The following is an 18526-nucleotide window of genomic DNA, read 5'->3' as shown; positions in this document are numbered from 1 at the left end:
GGAAAACGCATCTTTAAGGCTGCACATTTTACCCATAGTGTGAAATCCAAGAATAAATTGGGGTGCTGCGGAAATTTCAGATGAATTCCCGCCCAGCAGAAACTTCTGTGACTGAATATGGTTGTATCTTAATGAATGGGGCCATTGCAGAATTTTCTGCAACAAAACCACCCGAAATTGAATTTTAAAGAGTTTTTACCATCGTGCAAACTTGTCGCCTATCCACATAATGTTTGGCCTTAGTGGTCGGATCGGAGCTCTAAAACGACCCTTTGGAATGGAACAATGGCATGCGTGCGCATCACCGCTCCATTCATTCTCTACAGGACTGCCGGGAAAGTCTAAGTATTGAACTTGGATTTGTCCAAAAGAAGGAATGGAGCAGTGGTCAAGTACTGTTCCTTTCCGACAGTTCTCTGGATCGGTGGGGGGTCCTGCGCCTATAAGCACCAAAATTGACAAGTGTCCATCTCTTGGCTGTAGGATATTTTGCATTTGATAGCTGCAGGCTGTTGGGTACATGCTGAGAGTAGTTGTTTCCTAAGGGCTACAGAGCTGCTGGTTAGAGACCACTACGGTCCTGGCATCCTCCTCTCCGGGGGTGTCGGTGGGCTGCCGCTTTCACTTTCCGTAGACTCCTTTGTAGCTTCTTTCTTTCCTCTTTGTACCAATTCAAAATTGTCATATTTTCCATCTACAAAGCTTAATGTTGAAGGAGCGTCCTGTCCTTGAAGAGGAGCTTTGCACGTGAAGGGGTTCTTGGTAAATGTGGTCCTTTTTGGTAGTAGAATAAAGGCCCTTTTGTGATTGCTTCACTCATGGGGAGTTGCAATATTTGCATTTCAAGATGTATGAGGCATGAAAACTGCACTATGAAACTTACCAACAGTGTAGTAATGGTTGCATAGACTTCTGTGGGGCTTACAGAAGTAATTAGTAGGGTGTATATACGCCGTAAAGGACATCCAACGTGATTTCCTTTAATAGGGGTCCTCTCTTAAAGCATTGGACTCCTGGGACTTCTTCAATCTTCTTACACATCCCCCATCACCTTAAGATTGATATTTTGGCTCTTTCTTGCCTACTTTTCTTTTTTTATTAAATTGTTCCCCGAACCTGACTCGTAGTCATTTGCAATTCTCCAACATGTAAGGCCTGGTCTAGTCTGCACACTCCTTTTGTGAGCTATGGGAACTCAAGGCTGATACATTTTACCTGCACTGATACACTGTAACAAACTCTCAGGTTTGGCAACTGAGAAAATCGGAACTGGGTTTTCATCCATATGGATTCACTTTTAGCAAAAACGAGATGTGAGGAAGGAGAGCATGAAATATACAGCGAGCAGCGTCCACCTGCCATATTGTGTGGGTTCCTCATCCTGCCACCAAATCAGCTCTGAGCTGTTGACCTCTGAAGCATCCTGTAGCATCTTGCACCAAGACGTTAGCAGCAGATCCTTGTATATGCGACCTTCGTAGATCAGACTTGGTCTTCTAGGACAACAGACAGATGGTCGATTGAATTCAGATCTGGAACTGTGGAGACAAATCATCACCTTCATCTCATTGTCATGTTCCTCACCGACATTATCTCCTGACAGAGGCACTGTAAGTAGGGAACCTCAGTGCCATTAAGGAGGTGCTTGGTCTGTACAATGTTAGGTAGTTGTCACATCTACATGATATCAGGACCCAACTTATCCACCAGGATATTGCTTCATCAAACGGCCTCTGCCAACTTGTCTTCTTCCCATGTTGCATCCAGCTGCTGTCAGTTTCACAGATAAGTATATGCCACCATATGCAGGACCAACCCCACAATACCCTCCGGTATACTGAGACTACCCCACAAGACCCGCTGTACACCAGGAACACCCCACAAGACCCGCTGTACACCAGGAACACCCCACAAGACCTGCCGTACACCAGGAACACCCCACAAGACCCGCCGTACACCAGGAACGCCCCACGAGACCTGCCCATTTAGAGCTAATTAGACCCTGTCATCCACATATCCTCATTTTCCTATGTCGGGGGGGGGGGGGGGGGGGCACTCTCCCTTCCTTAATCTGCCATACTCGTGTCTGGTTGAGATACCCCTTTAATAATGAAATGTGACGTGCTGGTGTTGGCAGCGGTGCTCGTGTTTTACCATGTGCAGTAAGACAATGGCTCTCTGCAGAGTAAAGCAGTTGTTTGGCCTTGACCACCTCCTGATATTGTTACAGGTCTTGGCTTCCTGGTAATTTTTCTGGCCGCACATTACTCCCTCGCTAGGCCTCACTGTATGTTTAAGTTTGCTCTGCAGTCTGGTTAATAATGACTCGTTAGCCTCTGAGGCAGCGGCCGTCTGTAATCGTGAGTCTCCTTTTAGGCTCTTTCACATATAAAATATAGGCCTCATTTATCTGAGATTTGAAAGGCCTTTGTTGCCTATAGCAACCAATCAGAGCTCAGCTTTCAATTTTAAAACAGCTGTGGTGGAATGAAAGCTGCTCTGTGATTGGTTGCTATGGGTAACTAACACTCTATTACTACAATACCGTTTTGATCTATGGAGCCTCCGTCACTTATTAGCCAATGAATAAAATAGTAATTCCCTAATATTACATTGCTCTTGATCCAGTGCTGGCCGCTTAGAGGGTCTGCACCCGCATGACGTCACCATTCTTCTATTATAAGGCCCGAGTCCTGTCATTGGCTGGGAACGGTCAGGTGACTAGAACAGCGCATCATCGGATGTTTTTGTGATGACCCGCCATTCCGTTCTATGACAGAAAGACTGTGGCATCATGGTGTCTGGTGCTGGTGCAGACCCTTTGGACGGGGTCCACGTGGGTGATGGCAAGGCCGTAAACATGAATTTGTTATTTATACCCCATTCATGGTGCCTATGTGTTCAGTATGGACAAACAAAACCTTTTAAGGAGTTCAAAAATGAATTTTTCAGCATGAAAAAAACTCTTTATTTAAGAAGGTTTTTGGGTATGTTCACACTGCAGTTTTTTTCATGCATTTTTTTTAGTAGGTCAGCTCCGGAAAAGCCTTCAGAAAACACCGGAAAGACTCTTCCTATACATTTCTATATAAAAACAACTTGCCGTTCATACTTCCAGCTTTCTACCTTTTTCGTTTTTAGACCCTTTAGGTTTCCAAAAGTACCAGGTGGTTAAAATAAGTGCCGTGTATATTTTTCAGGCTTTTTCCGCCTGGAAAATGCTCCATATTTTACATTAGAAGTCAACAGGAAAGCAAAAAAAAACAAACTAAAAAAACCCTTAAAACTTGGGGCAACATGGAGGTTTTAAGGAAGCAGACACTCTCTAAAGCCGAAAGCTCTGTGTGTACAAAACCTACGGAACAAACAGGACGATTCTTTTGTCTGTTTTTTTTTTTTTTTGAGAGCTTTTCCTGGCGTTTTTTGAAGTGCACGGTCAAAACAAACACTGGTAAAAAAAAAAATATTGTGTTAGTGTACCCTAAATAAAATTCTTCAGGAAAAATTAACAAAACATTAAGGCTTAAATTACATGTATTTGTTGCAAAAAAAAAAAATCTGTGTTCTTCCCGTGTAGGACTCATACCTATAATAGTGAATGGAGTCATTGACATGTCTGATTTTTCATGGACCGAGTGATCTGCTCAGAATCACGGAGACATGTCTGATTTTGATCCAGATCAAAATAATAATTTTTATTTTTTCCTTGCAGCTTTTTGATTGGACAGTGCCTAGTTCGCAATGGATTCCATCAGGGGTCATTCATATGGGTGGATGAAAGGCGATTTGGGCAGCTAAATAGGAAAGGGTTCTTTACAGTTAGAGCAGTCAGATCCAAAAAAAAGCTCTTCAAAAAAGCTCTAAGTAATATTAATACTTCCATTAACTCTTCGTCTGCAGCCGCTGTCCCACCCATTGAATTTCCATACAGACTGTCATCCACTAGAGCCCCCCTGTTACCAATAATCTAAGAACGCACTCCTAACATGAAATCTTGCTTTATGGCTGCTGTAAACTATTTCTGCTTGTATATACTGTAGTTTTTTTTATTTTATAGGGGTTTTCCTATATAAACAGCGCAGTTTAAGATAACGAGTGCGGATATTGTGAGGCTGTATTGCTTCATAGAGATGAAGATGACAGTGTCTCCGGAAGAAGGGGGATGGGGTATTAGATGGAGGGAAGTGACAGCAGATAAGAACTGTCACTTTTTGGCTTCTCATCTGCTGAGAATTCTGTGGTCTGTCTCTTTAGATAGGGCGTCATGGCAGGCACATGTTCTACCAGTATTTTTGCTCTATTGCTATGAGAACCGTTCCCAGCCATAAAGGAAGCAATTCTGATAAGAGAAGCAAATTAGGGGAATTGTCGAATGTGCGGTTCCTTATTACAAAGGGAAGGTTCATGTCCACTGCTTAATGAGTTCAAAGATACTCTACCGAGGTGTCAAAAAATGCCGGAATCCGGGAATGGCACAGATGTGCAGTCGGCAGTGTCTGACAACTCCTTGGGATCCATTTATGGGGTATTCTAACTAGGGGTCTTATGTTGCTGTAGTATACTGTCATGTGGGGATCAGATCGCTGATATCTCTAGGGTCACACCATCGTTTTTGGCTCTGATTATGCTAATCAGACTCTGACCAGTGTGATCCCATTCTCACCATTGAGAAGATGGAGAAAAACGTTTCTTCATCTTCTCTATTGTGTCAGTCCATGAAAATCAGTCTACACTCGGATGTCATCCAAGTGCAGTCTTATGTTTCCCATGTACTCATTAACTTGCATGGCCGAGTTCGAGGAAACAAATCTGATGTGCACTTCCCCATAGAAAAACATTGGTCCGACTGCGATCTGATGATATGTCAGACCGAAAATCCAAATACAGCCATATGCACGACACTGTGTAAGTCCAGCGTCTTTTGTAAGAAATGTTCATTTAAAGTAGAATGGTCAGGTCACTTCGTCTAGGCGCTTCACGACTTTCAAAGTTACAAAAGATGGAACGTTTGCACAGCAAGTCGTTTTGATATTGTTGTGCATATGTGCATTATTTTTAACTTTTTATTGCCCGCTTTTTCAGGCGGAATCCACACGAAGAAAGAAACTGTGTGCACCTACCCTTAAGCTGTGGATATTTTACGCAACATGTAGCTGACCTTGTTTATTGGGGCAAATTGGCCAGTAGAAATCTGCAGCTTGTGCAGATTGTGCATTTCTGTCCAATACTACAATGCAAAGTTATTACCCCTTTCTGTTACTATTATGGTCAGTAGAGCTCTGAATCTTACTGAATTTTGTCTTGACTTTTTTTCTCTATTTTCTCGACCGTTGTCTCTGCTTTTTTTCAACTTTATTTCTCAACTTTTTTACTTTTTTCTCGACTTTCTCAACTTTTTTCGAGACTTTTTTTCTTGTCCTTTTTTCACTTTATTTTACTTTTTTCTCTCTTTTTTTTTTTTTTACTGTTTTCCCACCAATTTTTTTGACTTTTATCTCGACTTTTTTTTATGTTCTCAAATTTTTTATAGACTTTTTATTGACCTTTTTCTCGACTTTTTTTCTTGCCTTTTTTTCTTGAATTTTTCTACTTTTTATTTGACTTTTTCTCATCTATTTTCTTGCTATTTTTCTTGACTGTTTTCTCAACTGTTTTCTCAGCTATTTTTTTTTTTTTTACTTTTTCCTGACTTTTTATAGACTTTGTTACTTTTTTCTCATATTTTCTTGTCTTTTTTTCTCTATTTTTCTCTACTGTTTTCTGAGCTATATTTTTTTTTACTTTTTTCTCAACTTTTTCTAGACTTTATTTTACTTTTTTCTCATGTATTTGCTTGCATTTTTTTCAGGATTTTTTGACCTTTGCTGTGTATTTCAGTCTCTAGTTGCAGCATTGAGGCGCTCCGCTGTGTAATGTGTCCGTCAGCTGTGTCAGAACAATGGCACGCTGTATTACATAGAGCGTATGCTGAGAGGTAGCTGTGGACAATAATGCGCTCAGATGTTGGGCTCTTTCCAGGATGATGTGATCACAGCCCTAACCTCCTAACAGTGGCCGTCTGTGGAGCTCCGGCCAGCTCACCAGCAGCCTACAGAATGGAGGTTTTGTGAGCTGTCTCCTGTGAAACGAGGCTGGGTGTTCCTCTTTCCACCAGCCACTGGGTGGAATGGCAACTTGGGCATCTTAAATTACCTTTTTCCCTTTCCTCTTGAGTCACTGAGAGGTTTTTGTGTTCTTACAGATGGGTTATTCATGGTGAGGTCCAGGCCAGAAGGGGCCTGGGACCCTGGAATAACAGTCAGAGGTGCTGGCAGGACTGTGAGTCACTGTGCCCATGTGTGTGGGTGCCTGTGTGCCAGTCAGCTTCGTTCTACCTGGTACAATATACATCTTTTTTTTTCAATGCTTGCATTATAATATATGCAGCAAGGGATTATGAAAAAAGAATCCGTTAAGCATCCTGGTTCACAATTGCATCTGTAATAAGAGATTTACAAGTGCAAAACTTTGCGAATCATCATGATCTCTACGCCGCAGCTTCGAAAAGGTTAACTGGCTTTATTAAAAAAAAGAAACTGAACTTTTTAATATATTTTATACTACCTGGTTTCTGCTGTTAAATAGGAAGACGTTGATGGGGAAATCTCCCGAAATTCGATTTGGGTTAATTTTCTCCAAATTCAGACTGCAAGATTGATTTGGCCCGAATGATGAGAAGAAGGGTTTATAAAAAAACGTTATACTTGCCTGTTCTTACTCGGAGGTGTTGAGCAAATGAGATTAAAAAGCTTTTTTTTTTTATTATTATTATTTTAACCCCTTTTTGGCCCTAATTGGGAATAACTAAAAAAAAAATCAGACTATGGAACAAATGTGGAGAATCTGGACTTGATAATTTTAGAGTCTCTTTAGCAGTTGTCGGTGTGCAGGTATTTATATAATTTGTGTATTGCAGTTGTCAGCGCTGTCTAATCATTAATGTGGTGGATATATTGGTGGCCAGACATCTGCTTTCAACAATGCTTCACTTCCAAACTGTTCTGAACGCAGCCAAGAGCGATAATTAATGTCTGAGGGGTTTCCCTGTTTTTCTATTGGCTGTGAATGGTGCTGTGATGCCATGGCAAATGGCCGCACCGAGCTGCGGAGCAAGCATTTCATATCACAACGTCATCCTCGGACCTGGAGGCTTCTAACTTTCCATCTTTACCACCTGGTGATGAGCCGGAGGTTGTATTATCGGCTGGTGGAGGCTCTGCTTTCTCTCAAAAGTTCCTCTACTTTGTATTGATATATTGCCTCTCTGCAGATTCTTAAATCCTCTTGTGTTTACCACGCACACATTATTAAAATGGTTTATTCTCTCTACCTATGTCTGTTTCATGCTCTCTTGCACCCTTGCTTGTGTTTTCTTTTGTCACCCTTTCCTCTGGTTCACGCTCTCTTATCCCCCCCCGGATAGTAATATCTCTTACTGTCTGTGGCTTGCAGCCTCTCCTTTGCCCAAGCTGCCTTGTGCGTGCTCCCTCTCTTTTGCCCAAGCTGCCTTCCGCTTGCCCAAGCTGCCTTCCGCGTGCTCCCTCTCTTTTGCCCAAGCTGCCTTGTGCGTGCTACCTCTCTTTTGCCCCAGCTGCCTTCCGCGTGCTCCCTCTCTTTTGCCCAAGCTGCCTTGCACGTGCTCCATCTCTTTTGCCCAAGCTGCCTTCTGCATTCTCCATTTCTTTTGCCAAAGCTGCCTTCCGCGTGCTCCTTCTCTTTTGCCCAAGCTGCCTTGCGTGCGCTCCCTATTTTGCCCTCGCTGGCTCGCATGCTCCCTCTCTTGCCCTCGCTGGCTCGCGTGCTCCCTCTCTTGCCCTCGCTGGCTCACGTGCTCCCTCTCTTACCCTCTCTGGCTCCCTCTTTTGCCCTCGCTGGCTCGCGTGTTCCCTCTCTTGCCCTCATTGGATTGCGCGCTCCCTCTCTTGCCCTCGCTGGCTCGCGCACTCCCTCTTGCCCTCGCTGGCTCGCGCACTCCCTCTCTTGCCCTCGCTGGCTCGCACGCTCCCTCTCTTGCCCTCGCTGGCTCACGTGCTCCCTCTCTTGCCTTCGCTGGCTTGCGCGCTCCCTCTCTTGCCCTCGCTGGCTCGCGCGCTCCCTCTCGCCCTCGCTGGCTCGCGCGCTCCCTCTCTTGCCCTCGCTGGCTCGCGTGCTCCCTCTCTTTTCCTCGCTGGCTCACGCGCTCCCTCTTTTGCCCTCGCTGGCTCGCATGCTCCCTCTCTTGCCCTCGCTGGCTCGCGCGCTCCCTCTCTTGCCCTCGCTGGCTCGCGCGCTCCCTCTCTTGCCCTCGCTGGCTCGCGCGCTCCCTCTCTTGCCCTCGCTGGCTCGCGCGCTCCCTCTCTTGCCCTCCCTGGCTCGCGCGCTCCCTCTCTTGCCCTCCCTGTCTTGCGCGTGCTCCCTCTCTTGCTCTCGCTGGCTCGTGTGCTCCCTCTCTTGCCCTCGCTGCCTTGCGCACGCTCCCTCTCTTTCCCTCGCTCTCTTGCTTTTGCTGCCTTGCACGCACTCCCTCTCTTGCCCTCGCTGTCTTGCGCGTGCTCCCTCTCTTGCCCTCGCTGGCTCGTGTGCTACCTCTCTTGCCCTCGCTGCCTTGCACGCACTCCCTCTCTTGCCCTCGCTGTCTTGTGCGTGCTCCCTCTCTTGCCCTCACTGGCTGGAGCGCTCCCTCTCTTGCTCCTGCTGGTTCACATAACTGTTAAGTAATCTGGAACCACATGCGACAAAAAGCCGAAAATTGAGCATAAATAATTAATTGTGAGTTTCTACTGAACAGAGAAATACAAAGTGATCACTTCACATTTTATGTTTCCATTTTATTTGGTCCCTTTAGCACTTCTATAACGTAGGCCCTACTGCATAGAGGTGAGCATGAGAATTTCAGGGCATGCACCCTCACGCATAAAGAATCATTGCACGTGGATGGGTTGTGCAAATTGTCCCCACTTCTCCATAATTGCACAGGGGCAGCATCTGCAAAATGCCCCCTTGTCCTGATTTCTGCTTAAGTCGCAGTCTGACAATGTAGGACACCTTTGGTTCTCCATTTTGGATAATGTTTATCATCTTTCTTGGCTGTGTGAAGCAGCGCTTTGTTCAGTGTATATGCTCTTGTTCACATGGGCTGCTCTGTGATTGTATATAGTGTCTCAGGCGGTCTGTGGGATAGGTGGTGTTTTGTATGTTGTTTTTAGGCCTTGTGTATGGCGCCTGTTCACAGCTGACATATGGTGCTGACAGTGACATGCAATGTTAACATATTCCAGCTTCTGATCTAGTATACAGCACAATAAACAGCTGGTTAAAAAAATGAATATCCCCTACACTCTGTAAATATTTAGAAGCTTGCCTAATATAATCTGTATGTTGCAGCAGTGTAACGGTGATATTTTGGACACACCTGTCCATGCAATGGTTCTCCTTGTTCTCATTAGAATGTGCACATTCTAGATTCAGTCTAAAGGCAGCAAAATTGTCAAGTGCTATGATGAAATTGGTTCTCCAGGAAAGGATGACCACGAATGACTTCTGCTGCAGAGGATAAGTTCATCAGAAACCACAAACTAAGAGCACCCCAGTAAACAGCTTTCATAAGTGAGGCACAGACAAACAGCAGACACATCTCAACATCTACTTCCAGTGGAGACTACGAGAAGCGGACTTTAAGGCCAAATTGCTGCAACTGAGAGCCACAAACTGAGACTTGTTTGGGCCAAGTAACACAAAGACTGGACGTTAGATCAGAGGAAATCTGTACTGAGGTCTGATGAGTGAAAATTTGAGATTATCAATGGCCACGACTTTGTGAGATGCAGAAGTGATGAACACATGGTTTCTACATGTGTTGTGCCCACCGTGAAGCATGGAGAGGGAGGTATGGACCATCACTGGTGTTGCAACAGGACAATGACCTAAAATGCCTCCAGGCTATGTGACCAAGAAGGAGAGGGATGGAGGCTGTGTCTGATGACATGGCCTCCACAATCACCTGACCTCAATCCGATGGAGATGGTTCACGATGGAAATCTTGTGAACAACCTCAAGATTGTCATATGCCAACCAAGGTGATGACCCGATGAAGCTGCTGGAGAGAGCACCAAGGAGGTATAATGCTATCATCAGAGTGAAAAGGGGGAAACTGTGAGGAACCTTAGGTGTAACACACATTCTGGCTTGTTTCACACGTGTTTCTTTGATCCTCATTCCCATATATGTCCCTTCGTGGTTTTGCCGCCTTCAGTCAGAATTTACAATGCCACCTTCCAGTAAGTACAAGGTAAACCATTGCCATGAGCAGGTACTTTTGGCCGACTCTATATCTCACTCCTACACAGACATATATGATCATTTCAATTTACAGGCCCAAAGCCTGAGCCTGCAGGACTGAGAGACTATGGGGACAACATGTCCTCCTTTTTAGTGTCTGGTGCGGTGTCGTCATGAAGATCCAAATACTTCTCCGATCTCGCGTCTACACAGATAATCCAGGCCAGGTGGTGGGACGTAGATCCTGAACTAGATTACTTGGACCCACACAAGGTCTCCATGACGTCGACACCCCAGACAGAAAACAGGAGACATGTCATCATCTCCATAGTTGCAGCCTGCTGAAAAATGGTGGCGTAACTATGGTGATATATTCACGTAAAATGTGTCTTATTGCTATGTAGTATTACACGGCGACCATCGCGATAAGTAGCAATCCTTGTCCTGCAGGGACGGGTATGTGGGTCTGCACCTCATAACTGCGAGGATGAGAAAGCGCACCACTCTCTATTTATTTCTTTTTACATCCAAGTAAAATTCCTTTAATCTGAAATCCGGGACCGGATTATTGGACAGGTCCTAATAAAATTACCATATATAAAACACCACGTAAAAAAAAATAACATAAAATCCTTCTTATATTAATTTCCATTTTCTGTGAAGGATGGGAAAGCGCACCACGCTCAATTTATTTATTTTTACATCCACGTAAAATTCCTTTCATCTGGAATCTAGGACCGAATTTTTGGACAGGTCCTAAAAAATTATATAAAACACCACTTAAAAAAAGCAAAATAACATAAAATCTTTCTTATATTAATTTCTATTTTCTGTGAAGGACGGGAAAACGCACCACGCTCAATTCATTATTTTTTTTCATTTTTTTTTTTTTTACATCCAAGTGAAATTTCTCTAATCTGGGAACGGATTGTTGAACAGGTCCCAAAAAATATATAAAACTCCACTTAAAAAAAAAAAAAAAAAAAGTAAAATCCTCATTATATGAATTTTGATTTTCTGTGAATGATGGGAAAAATGCATCACGCCCATTAATTTTTTTTAGCGTCAATTCCCTTAAACTGGAACCTGCAGCTGGATTATTGGACAGGTCATAAAAAATTATATAAAACTCCATCAATTCCATTTTCCATGGAAATTTAACTTAAAAATGTATTTATATAAAATCATAATATTTTTCGAGGAATTTCCAGAATATTTTTACCCATTTTGGTGTCCGCATGCGGCAACTTTCTGAAAATCGCACCCTTTTCTTTAACCCGCACCATGACTTTCCCCACCTTCCCGAATGTTCATTTGGACGCTTAAATGTCATTGCTCTAAAAAAAAACTCCTAAAAAATACTGTACTGAATTTTTGGATGCCGGATTAAAGGAATTTCATATTTTGTGTTAATACCGATTTTTAAATATTTTCTATGGAGGTGGAATTTCTGGCTTAAAAACCCTCGAAGACTTTTTCACCTTGAACTGCAGAGGAGTGTTGTGGTTTCCAGCCCCCTTGGTGCCCCCCAGCCCCCTCCTGACATTGCACTTGTGTATGTCTTCTTACCAAGACTATGTTTGTGCATTTAAAGTGTGTGAGTATCTCTGGACCTTCGCCAGTCAAGGGGGGGGGGGGCACCAGGAGAGCAGCAGACTGGAGGGATCGGGATAGAAAGTCTGGAGGGGGCTGGGCACATACCTGGGTATTTCAGCCTTATCTGCAGCTGGCCTGCTGCATAGTTGCCATATTTTTGACTTTCAGAAGGAAATTGGTGTGTATAAGTACAGAGTGTGCAAAAGACTGTATGTCGGGATGTGTCTGTGCATGCATAGGGTGTAGCAGCAATTGCGTATGGCTTCCATAAGGCATATTTACTATGAAGAGCCCTAAGGAACAAAATACTTAAAAAACCTTATGTCTCAGATCATTTACTTAATTCAGATATTGAAGAGAGCTTCCCCTTTAAATTTCAAGGTTTTTGGGGGGTTTTTTAACGTTTTCGGTCCTATATTGTAGGCGCTTGTCTTCCGATAAAAATGATACAATTTTTTTAAAAATCTTTTTTTCCAGTCATGAGAAATCTAGCACAGAAGTCGTATGCAAATCATCACCGTCAGAGCACTTTGACCTTTTTCTGACACGCCCCCAGTCCACCTCCAGGCTGATTTGCATATGATTTCTACACTAGTTTTCTCATGACTGGCACATCGGATCTCTACAAAAAAGGTGTCATTTTTATCGGGAGACAAGCACCTGTTCAGTCGTAGTACTACATTCATATGTAAAAACGTGCAGACACGTTCCCTTTAAATATTCTGTTAGTTGGCTGCACAGGTGACAGATTCCAGATGACAACTGCTAATGGCTTTCTGCATACTGGAGACTGCAATGTCAACATTTCCATCCTCCTTTGTCTTTGTGCCCTGTTGTTTCAGTATTTTCTGTAGTCCTTTCATTCTGTTCATGAACCAGGTGGCACTGGATGAGTGTTAGTTTAGCTAAATAAGGTGCTATTTTATACTGGAAATATGGGTGATTGACATTTTGATTAGGCCTAATAGATACAGGCACCTGTATCAATAATTCGGACCAACTGAATGCAGTGGTGAATTGATCCAAGCTTGTGCATGCACATCTGTCTGTCTGTTGGGGGACCCCCAATTGAACACCTTCATACTTTAATCAAGGGTGAACAGTCTCTATCTGGAGGACACAACACATCCTTGCACTTTATAGTCAGTTCATACATTTCAATAGGAAATTTGCAATACCGTATTTGACCTGCGGAGGTGCTGCAGAAAAATGAAACACTTCCGTGGCAATAAGAGTGGAAACCTCCATTCTTTACACTGCAGGCCGACATACTATAATTTCTCATAGTAAATGGTTTAATGATTGTACCATGCCGCAGTCTAGGGCGCCTCGACGTGTGTTTATTTTGGTACTACGGGTTTTACAATGTTTTTCCTTCAGTGTATAAATCAGTTTAATTAAGTTTTCCGTCAGCCGAGGAGGAGTTTTTATTATTTTTAGAGCTTGCCCAGACTACGAGGATTTTCTATGAGCTAACCTAGGTGGTGCCAGCGAAGCACAAGAAGGGTTAGCGCTGGCACCACAGAGGGCATTGCACTGGCTGTATGTAAGAGACCGGGATTAAACTGCACATTCCAGCGGTACCCCCCTCCAGTTGGGCAGCAGCTGGTATTCTGGGGGAGGAGGGTGGGTGATGCTGACAGTAGTGGCAGTCCCGGGCGATGCCACCATTGCTCAATGCTTGGCGACTATGGGAGGTGAATGGAGTGTGGGGATTATCTCTTGCATACCTGGGATTCCTCCGTCCACCTCCTGACAGGCGGCCATCCCCGCTGCACATTCTGCTCGATCATCCTTTTTTTTTCTAATTCTCACTCGTCAGCCATCACCCCCACATGCAAAAATAAAAAAAAAATTGCACCATTTGCTTTCTGTCGCCTCTGTGGTCCTCTCTGAAAAATGAGTTAACCAAGAATCCATTAGTGAGCTCGTTATGACAGTCACATAGAGTTTGCAACTCTTCTTTTTGTCTTTTTCTGTGCTGATTTATGCGCACAGACCGCATCAAAGTTGAATTGAGTTGACTGACGCATTGGCAGAGCGACTCCAGGCGACGTGCACTGGTACTCTGCAGCTCGGCAGGTTTGTAGTGAAGACAGCGCTGTCAATCAAGGAAAAGGGGAAGGGCGGAAGTCATCTAGATAGGAAGGTGCACTAAACGGCTTGGCCACACCCAGGATGCAACCTGCACCCAATTAGCATATTAGAGTAAAGGATTCTTTATTTAAAAATGAGTCAAAGGATTTTTAGCATGAACGGCGCTGTTTTATGTGGCGCAGTTTGAACACTGGTGCAACATTAAAAAATTTAGTACAGTCTAATTGGCTAGTAGAATTGTGCAGTGTGTTGATAATTCTGCTGCATCGTCCTCTCTGCTCCACTGTGCTCTTCTGCATCGTGCTCTTCTGCATTGTTCTCCGCTCCACCGCGCTCTCCTGCATTGCACTCTCCGACATCACACTCTGCTGCATCGCACTCTCCTTCTCCACCCCGTCCTGCTCCACCCCGTCCTTGAATATGTTGGGGGTTAAGGATGAATTATAATGGTGCATTCACAATGTTTAATGATGTTCTCCTTTGATCTTTGCAGGTGACTTATGCTTTCTGGCTCCCCCCATCCAACAGACCATTAAAATGGATCAAGAGGATGGAGTGAGTATTCTCAAAATTGTGGCTTTCAGTTCACGCCAACTGAGACTGCTGTATAAATGTAGCAGTGGAATCCCCCTTACGTCCCACAATTTTTTAAATTTTCCTTCCGCAGTAATAATTCCTTTTTTGTGTCCCACAGTATCATTACCCCACGTGTGCCCCCTATCGTAATAATCTCTATTGTTCCTCTGGAAGTAGTAATCCCCCTCTTTGCCTCCACAGCGTATTAATGCCTCCTTACAATGCCAATTCTCCACTTGAGCCCACCAACACCAGCCCAAAAATTTAGGACGTGTCTGGATGCTCAGTGGTAGTTTTGCCACAAAGAACAATGCCTTCCGTACCAATGCCCTCGACCTATATTAGACACTTTTCATACCCCTGATGGTGACATTCACAGTCTGGGTATGGACTGGGATATCTGCACCGGCCATGGTTTTTTTCTGACCAGCACTTATGCCTATGAGGCTGATGAGTTTAGGTCAGGAGACCCACGGCTGGCCCGGGCAAGGACTCTGAATTTCAGAACTATGAACCCAGCCTTAGTCCTCCACTGCTCTCGAATGTGACTGAAGCCACTGGAACGTAGCCATCTATTCCTGTGCGAGTCCTTGCAGTTGGCACTGGAGAAGACAATTTAGGCAAAAAGGATCACATATGTGTTGGATATTTTGGAGCCACATATGTTGGAGCCACCTTAAGGTCAGGCGAAAGTGTCCACTTCCATAGTACTATGCCTCCAAAGGGCTCAGATTTGGGGATCACATGTTCTTCTCAAGCATGCGCCGGCACTCGTTAAAATTCCAAGCTTTGAGAGTCGTTATCTTGAAGGGTTGAAGAACTTCTGTTTCTCCTCGTTCTTCGGTTGCCAGATGAGCAGCATGGCGTTGTGTCTTGGTATAATGGGCGCACTTCTGAAGAAGTTGATATAATGGGGAGTTTCCTGGCTGCATGCTCTGCTTCCTGTGCACCGACTGATAACATGACCGTCCCTCATACTAAGAATATACTCAAATTATCTTTCTCCCAGTTCTAGCGCCACCTATTGGAGGTGACCACCATGTATATTAATGTTTTACTCTTTAACAAGCCTTGCAATATGACAATGGCTATTAGTCAGACTTCTTCATTAGTATAGAGCAGGGTTTGGCTAGTTGAGTGAGAAAATGCCCTTACATTTTGCACCATTGCATTTCTACAGGCTTTTTGCTTTAGGATGAGTTAACTGAGAATCCGCCAGTGAGGACTTTCTAATGGGATCTGTGGTTATCCAGAATTCAACACCACAGACCACATCAAAGTTGAGTTGAACTTTGATATGTTCATAAGTCCGGTGGGAGAAGCTCCCTAACACCCAGTTACATACTGTCATTAGAACGAGCTTGCTGATGGATTCTACGTAATAACTTTTTGACAAAATAGATACAAACTGTCAGGAATAGAGAAAAGATCATAAAAAAGTGTCTGGTGTGTTATCAGGTCTCCGGACATAGCTGTAGATGGGATGGGACAACCTCTACAGGACATTTTGCTATGTATTATGGTCAAAGACCATCTTAAATGCCCATAATTTTAGAGTTTTTGGAATTGCGTGCCCCGAGGGTTAATATTACAGTGTTAGCCGTGATTTTTGGAGTTATAGTCTGCAGCTTCTGGTTATCATTTACATATTTCTACTTTATAGGGTTTCAATTCCATGGGGGCCATGTCTATCATCGGGGCGGAGGACGAGGACTTTGAGAATGACATTGAACCAGTAAGTGTTGGGCAAGAATTTAACTATTTCCTCTATGCTGACTTCATCCAAATCTTTTGGCAACTTTTTACTTCTGTCATTTACTTCAGTCTCTGTCGGTATTCCATCACATAATTCTCAGGGGGTTATGTCATAGAAGGGGTCAGACCTCTAGGACGACCTCCAATCTGAAGAACGAAGAGTCTGAGTCTCCTGTCTCTGCTCTTCACCTCCCACCTTATTCTCCTGTCTATGCTCTTTACCTCCCATCTTATTCTCCTGTCTCCGCTCTCCACCAGTGGCGTAACTAGGGGGGGCAGCTGGGGCATGTGCCCCGGGCACAGCCGGCAGGGGGGCGCAGTCGGGCCGCCTAATTCGGCGGTCCGCAGTGTCTCCCCCGGCGGCTGCATTCTGCCGCCCCCGGTCTGGGAGTCAGCTGTTCTCTGTGCCGACTGTTAAGCTGACAGCCGGCACAGAGAAGCTGCAGAGCGCCGGCTCCCAACGCGTGCAGAGGTGGAGGGGGGTCCCTGCAGGGTGGCTGCGGTGGGCAGAAAGAAATCCCTGCAGCTCCGCTGCCCTGCGATCTGTCTTCATGCTTCCTCTCAAACATACGCGCCGCTGGATGACGTCATCATTAAGCGGCTGGCTGTGTCAGAGGAAGGCGATGAGATGCTGCGGCAGAACGCGAGGAGAGGTGAGAAGTGTGTGTGTATGTATGTGTGTGTGTGTGTGTGTGTGTGTATGTGTGTGTGTGTGTGTGTCGCGCTGCAGGGGAATGTGCAGAGAAGTGATTGGTGTGTGTGTGTGGGGGGAGGAGAGGGCAATGATGGGGCTGACGGGGAGAGAGCAATGATGGGGATGGTGGAGGAGGAGAGGGCAATGATGGGGCTGATGGGGAGAGAGCAATGATGGGGATGGTGGGGGAGGAGAGGGCAATGATGGGGCTGACGGGGAGAGAGCAATGATGGGGATGGTGGAGGAAGGGGCAATGTTGGAGCTGACGGGGAGAGAGCAATGATGCGGATGGTGGAGGAAGAGAGGGCAATGATGGGGCTGACGGGGAGAGAGCAATGATGGGGATGGTGGAGGAGGAGAGGGCAATGATGGGGCTGACGGGGAGAGGGCAATGATGGGTATGGTGGGGGAGGAGAGGGCAATGATGGGGCTGACGGGGGGCATATGTCCTTGGGGGGGCGCCAAAATGAATTCTTGCCCCGGGTGCCAGAAACCCTAGATACACCTCTGCTCTCCACCTTCCATCTTATTGTCCTGTCTCTGCTCTTCTCTTCCCATCTTATTCTCCTGTCTACGCTCTTTACCTCCCATCTTATTCTCCTGTCTCCGATCTTCACCTCTCATCTTATTCTCCTGTGTCTGCTCTTCACCTCCCATCTTATTCTCCTGTGTATGCTCTTCACCTCCCATTTTATTCTCCTGTCAACGCTCTTCACCTCCCATCTTATTCTCCTGTCTCCGCTCTTCACCTCCCATCTTATTCTCCTGTCTCCGCTCTTCACCTCCCATCTTATTCTCCTGTCTCCGCTCTTCACCTCCCTTCTTATTCTCCTGTCTCCGCTCTTCACCTCCCTTCTTATTCTCCTGTCTCCGCTCTTCACCTCCCATCTTATTCTCCTGTCTCTACTCTCCACCTCCCATCTTATTCTCCTCTCTACGCTCTTTACTTCCCACCTTATTCTCCTGTCTCCGCTCTTCACCTCCCATCTTATTCTCATGTCTCCGCTCTTCACCTCCCATCTTATTCTCCTGTCTACGCTCTTCACCTCCCATCTTATTCTCCTGTCTACGCTCTTTACCTTCCGTCTTTTTCTCCTGTTTCTGCTCTCCACCTCCCGTCTTGTTCCCCTGACTATCCCTGCTGTGTTTAGCTTCTGCACCACTTTTTCATCTTGTACACCTATCTTTACCCTCCACTGCTCCATCCCATCCACCCTTCACCCCACCATCTTTTGCACCTTTCCTCACCATCACGTTCTCCTGCCTCTTACTCACCTGTCTGCTCTCCATAGTCTTTGTTCTTACACTAATATTTCCCCCTGTTTTTCTCACCAGAATGTGGATGACCAGCAGAGTTATTTCCAGAGTATTGAGCTCGTAAAGGATCATCCTGCTTATATTATGGTCTTCTTGCACCATGTTGTGCTTCAGTTTGACCCCAGCCCACTGGTAAGCAGTAGATATTTGCCCAACTCGCCAAAGCCTCGCCAAAGGCTCCTCCATGTGCCGTCA

General features: G+C 45.1%; 2 protein-coding genes across 11 annotated transcripts in view; one reads left to right on the top strand and one right to left on the bottom strand.

Annotated features, from left to right (window-relative positions):
- CD79A (CD79a molecule) overlaps positions 1 to 2785 on the bottom strand; it is a 73859-nt gene extending 71074 nt beyond the window's left edge. Inside the window, exon 1 of one of the 2 annotated variants that reach the window (XM_077259970.1) lies at positions 2613 to 2785. In XM_077259970.1, the coding sequence (XP_077116085.1) occupies positions 2613 to 2700 (88 nt within the window). In that variant the 5' untranslated portion in view covers positions 2701 to 2785. The remainder of the gene's footprint in view (positions 1 to 2612) is intronic. The other variant, XM_077259967.1, reaches the window with a different exon arrangement.
- Positions 1 to 18526, top strand: part of ARHGEF1 (Rho guanine nucleotide exchange factor 1) — a 67473-nt gene that overhangs the window by 3830 nt on the left and 45117 nt on the right. For all 9 annotated transcript variants that reach the window (XM_077259966.1, XM_077259958.1, XM_077259959.1 and 6 more), the window contains 3 exons: positions 14483 to 14544; positions 16229 to 16300; positions 18350 to 18463. In XM_077259966.1, coding sequence (XP_077116081.1) covers positions 14527 to 14544; positions 16229 to 16300; positions 18350 to 18463 — 204 coding nt within the window. In that variant the 5' untranslated portion in view covers positions 14483 to 14526. The remainder of the gene's footprint in view (positions 1 to 14482; positions 14545 to 16228; positions 16301 to 18349; positions 18464 to 18526) is intronic.

The sequence above is a fragment of the Ranitomeya variabilis genome, chromosome 4 (genome assembly GCF_051348905.1).
Source record: "Ranitomeya variabilis isolate aRanVar5 chromosome 4, aRanVar5.hap1, whole genome shotgun sequence".
Taxonomy (NCBI): Eukaryota; Metazoa; Chordata; class Amphibia; order Anura; family Dendrobatidae; genus Ranitomeya; species Ranitomeya variabilis.
Note: the sequence above shows the minus strand (reverse complement) of the source record. Positions and strands in the feature narration are given on the sequence as shown.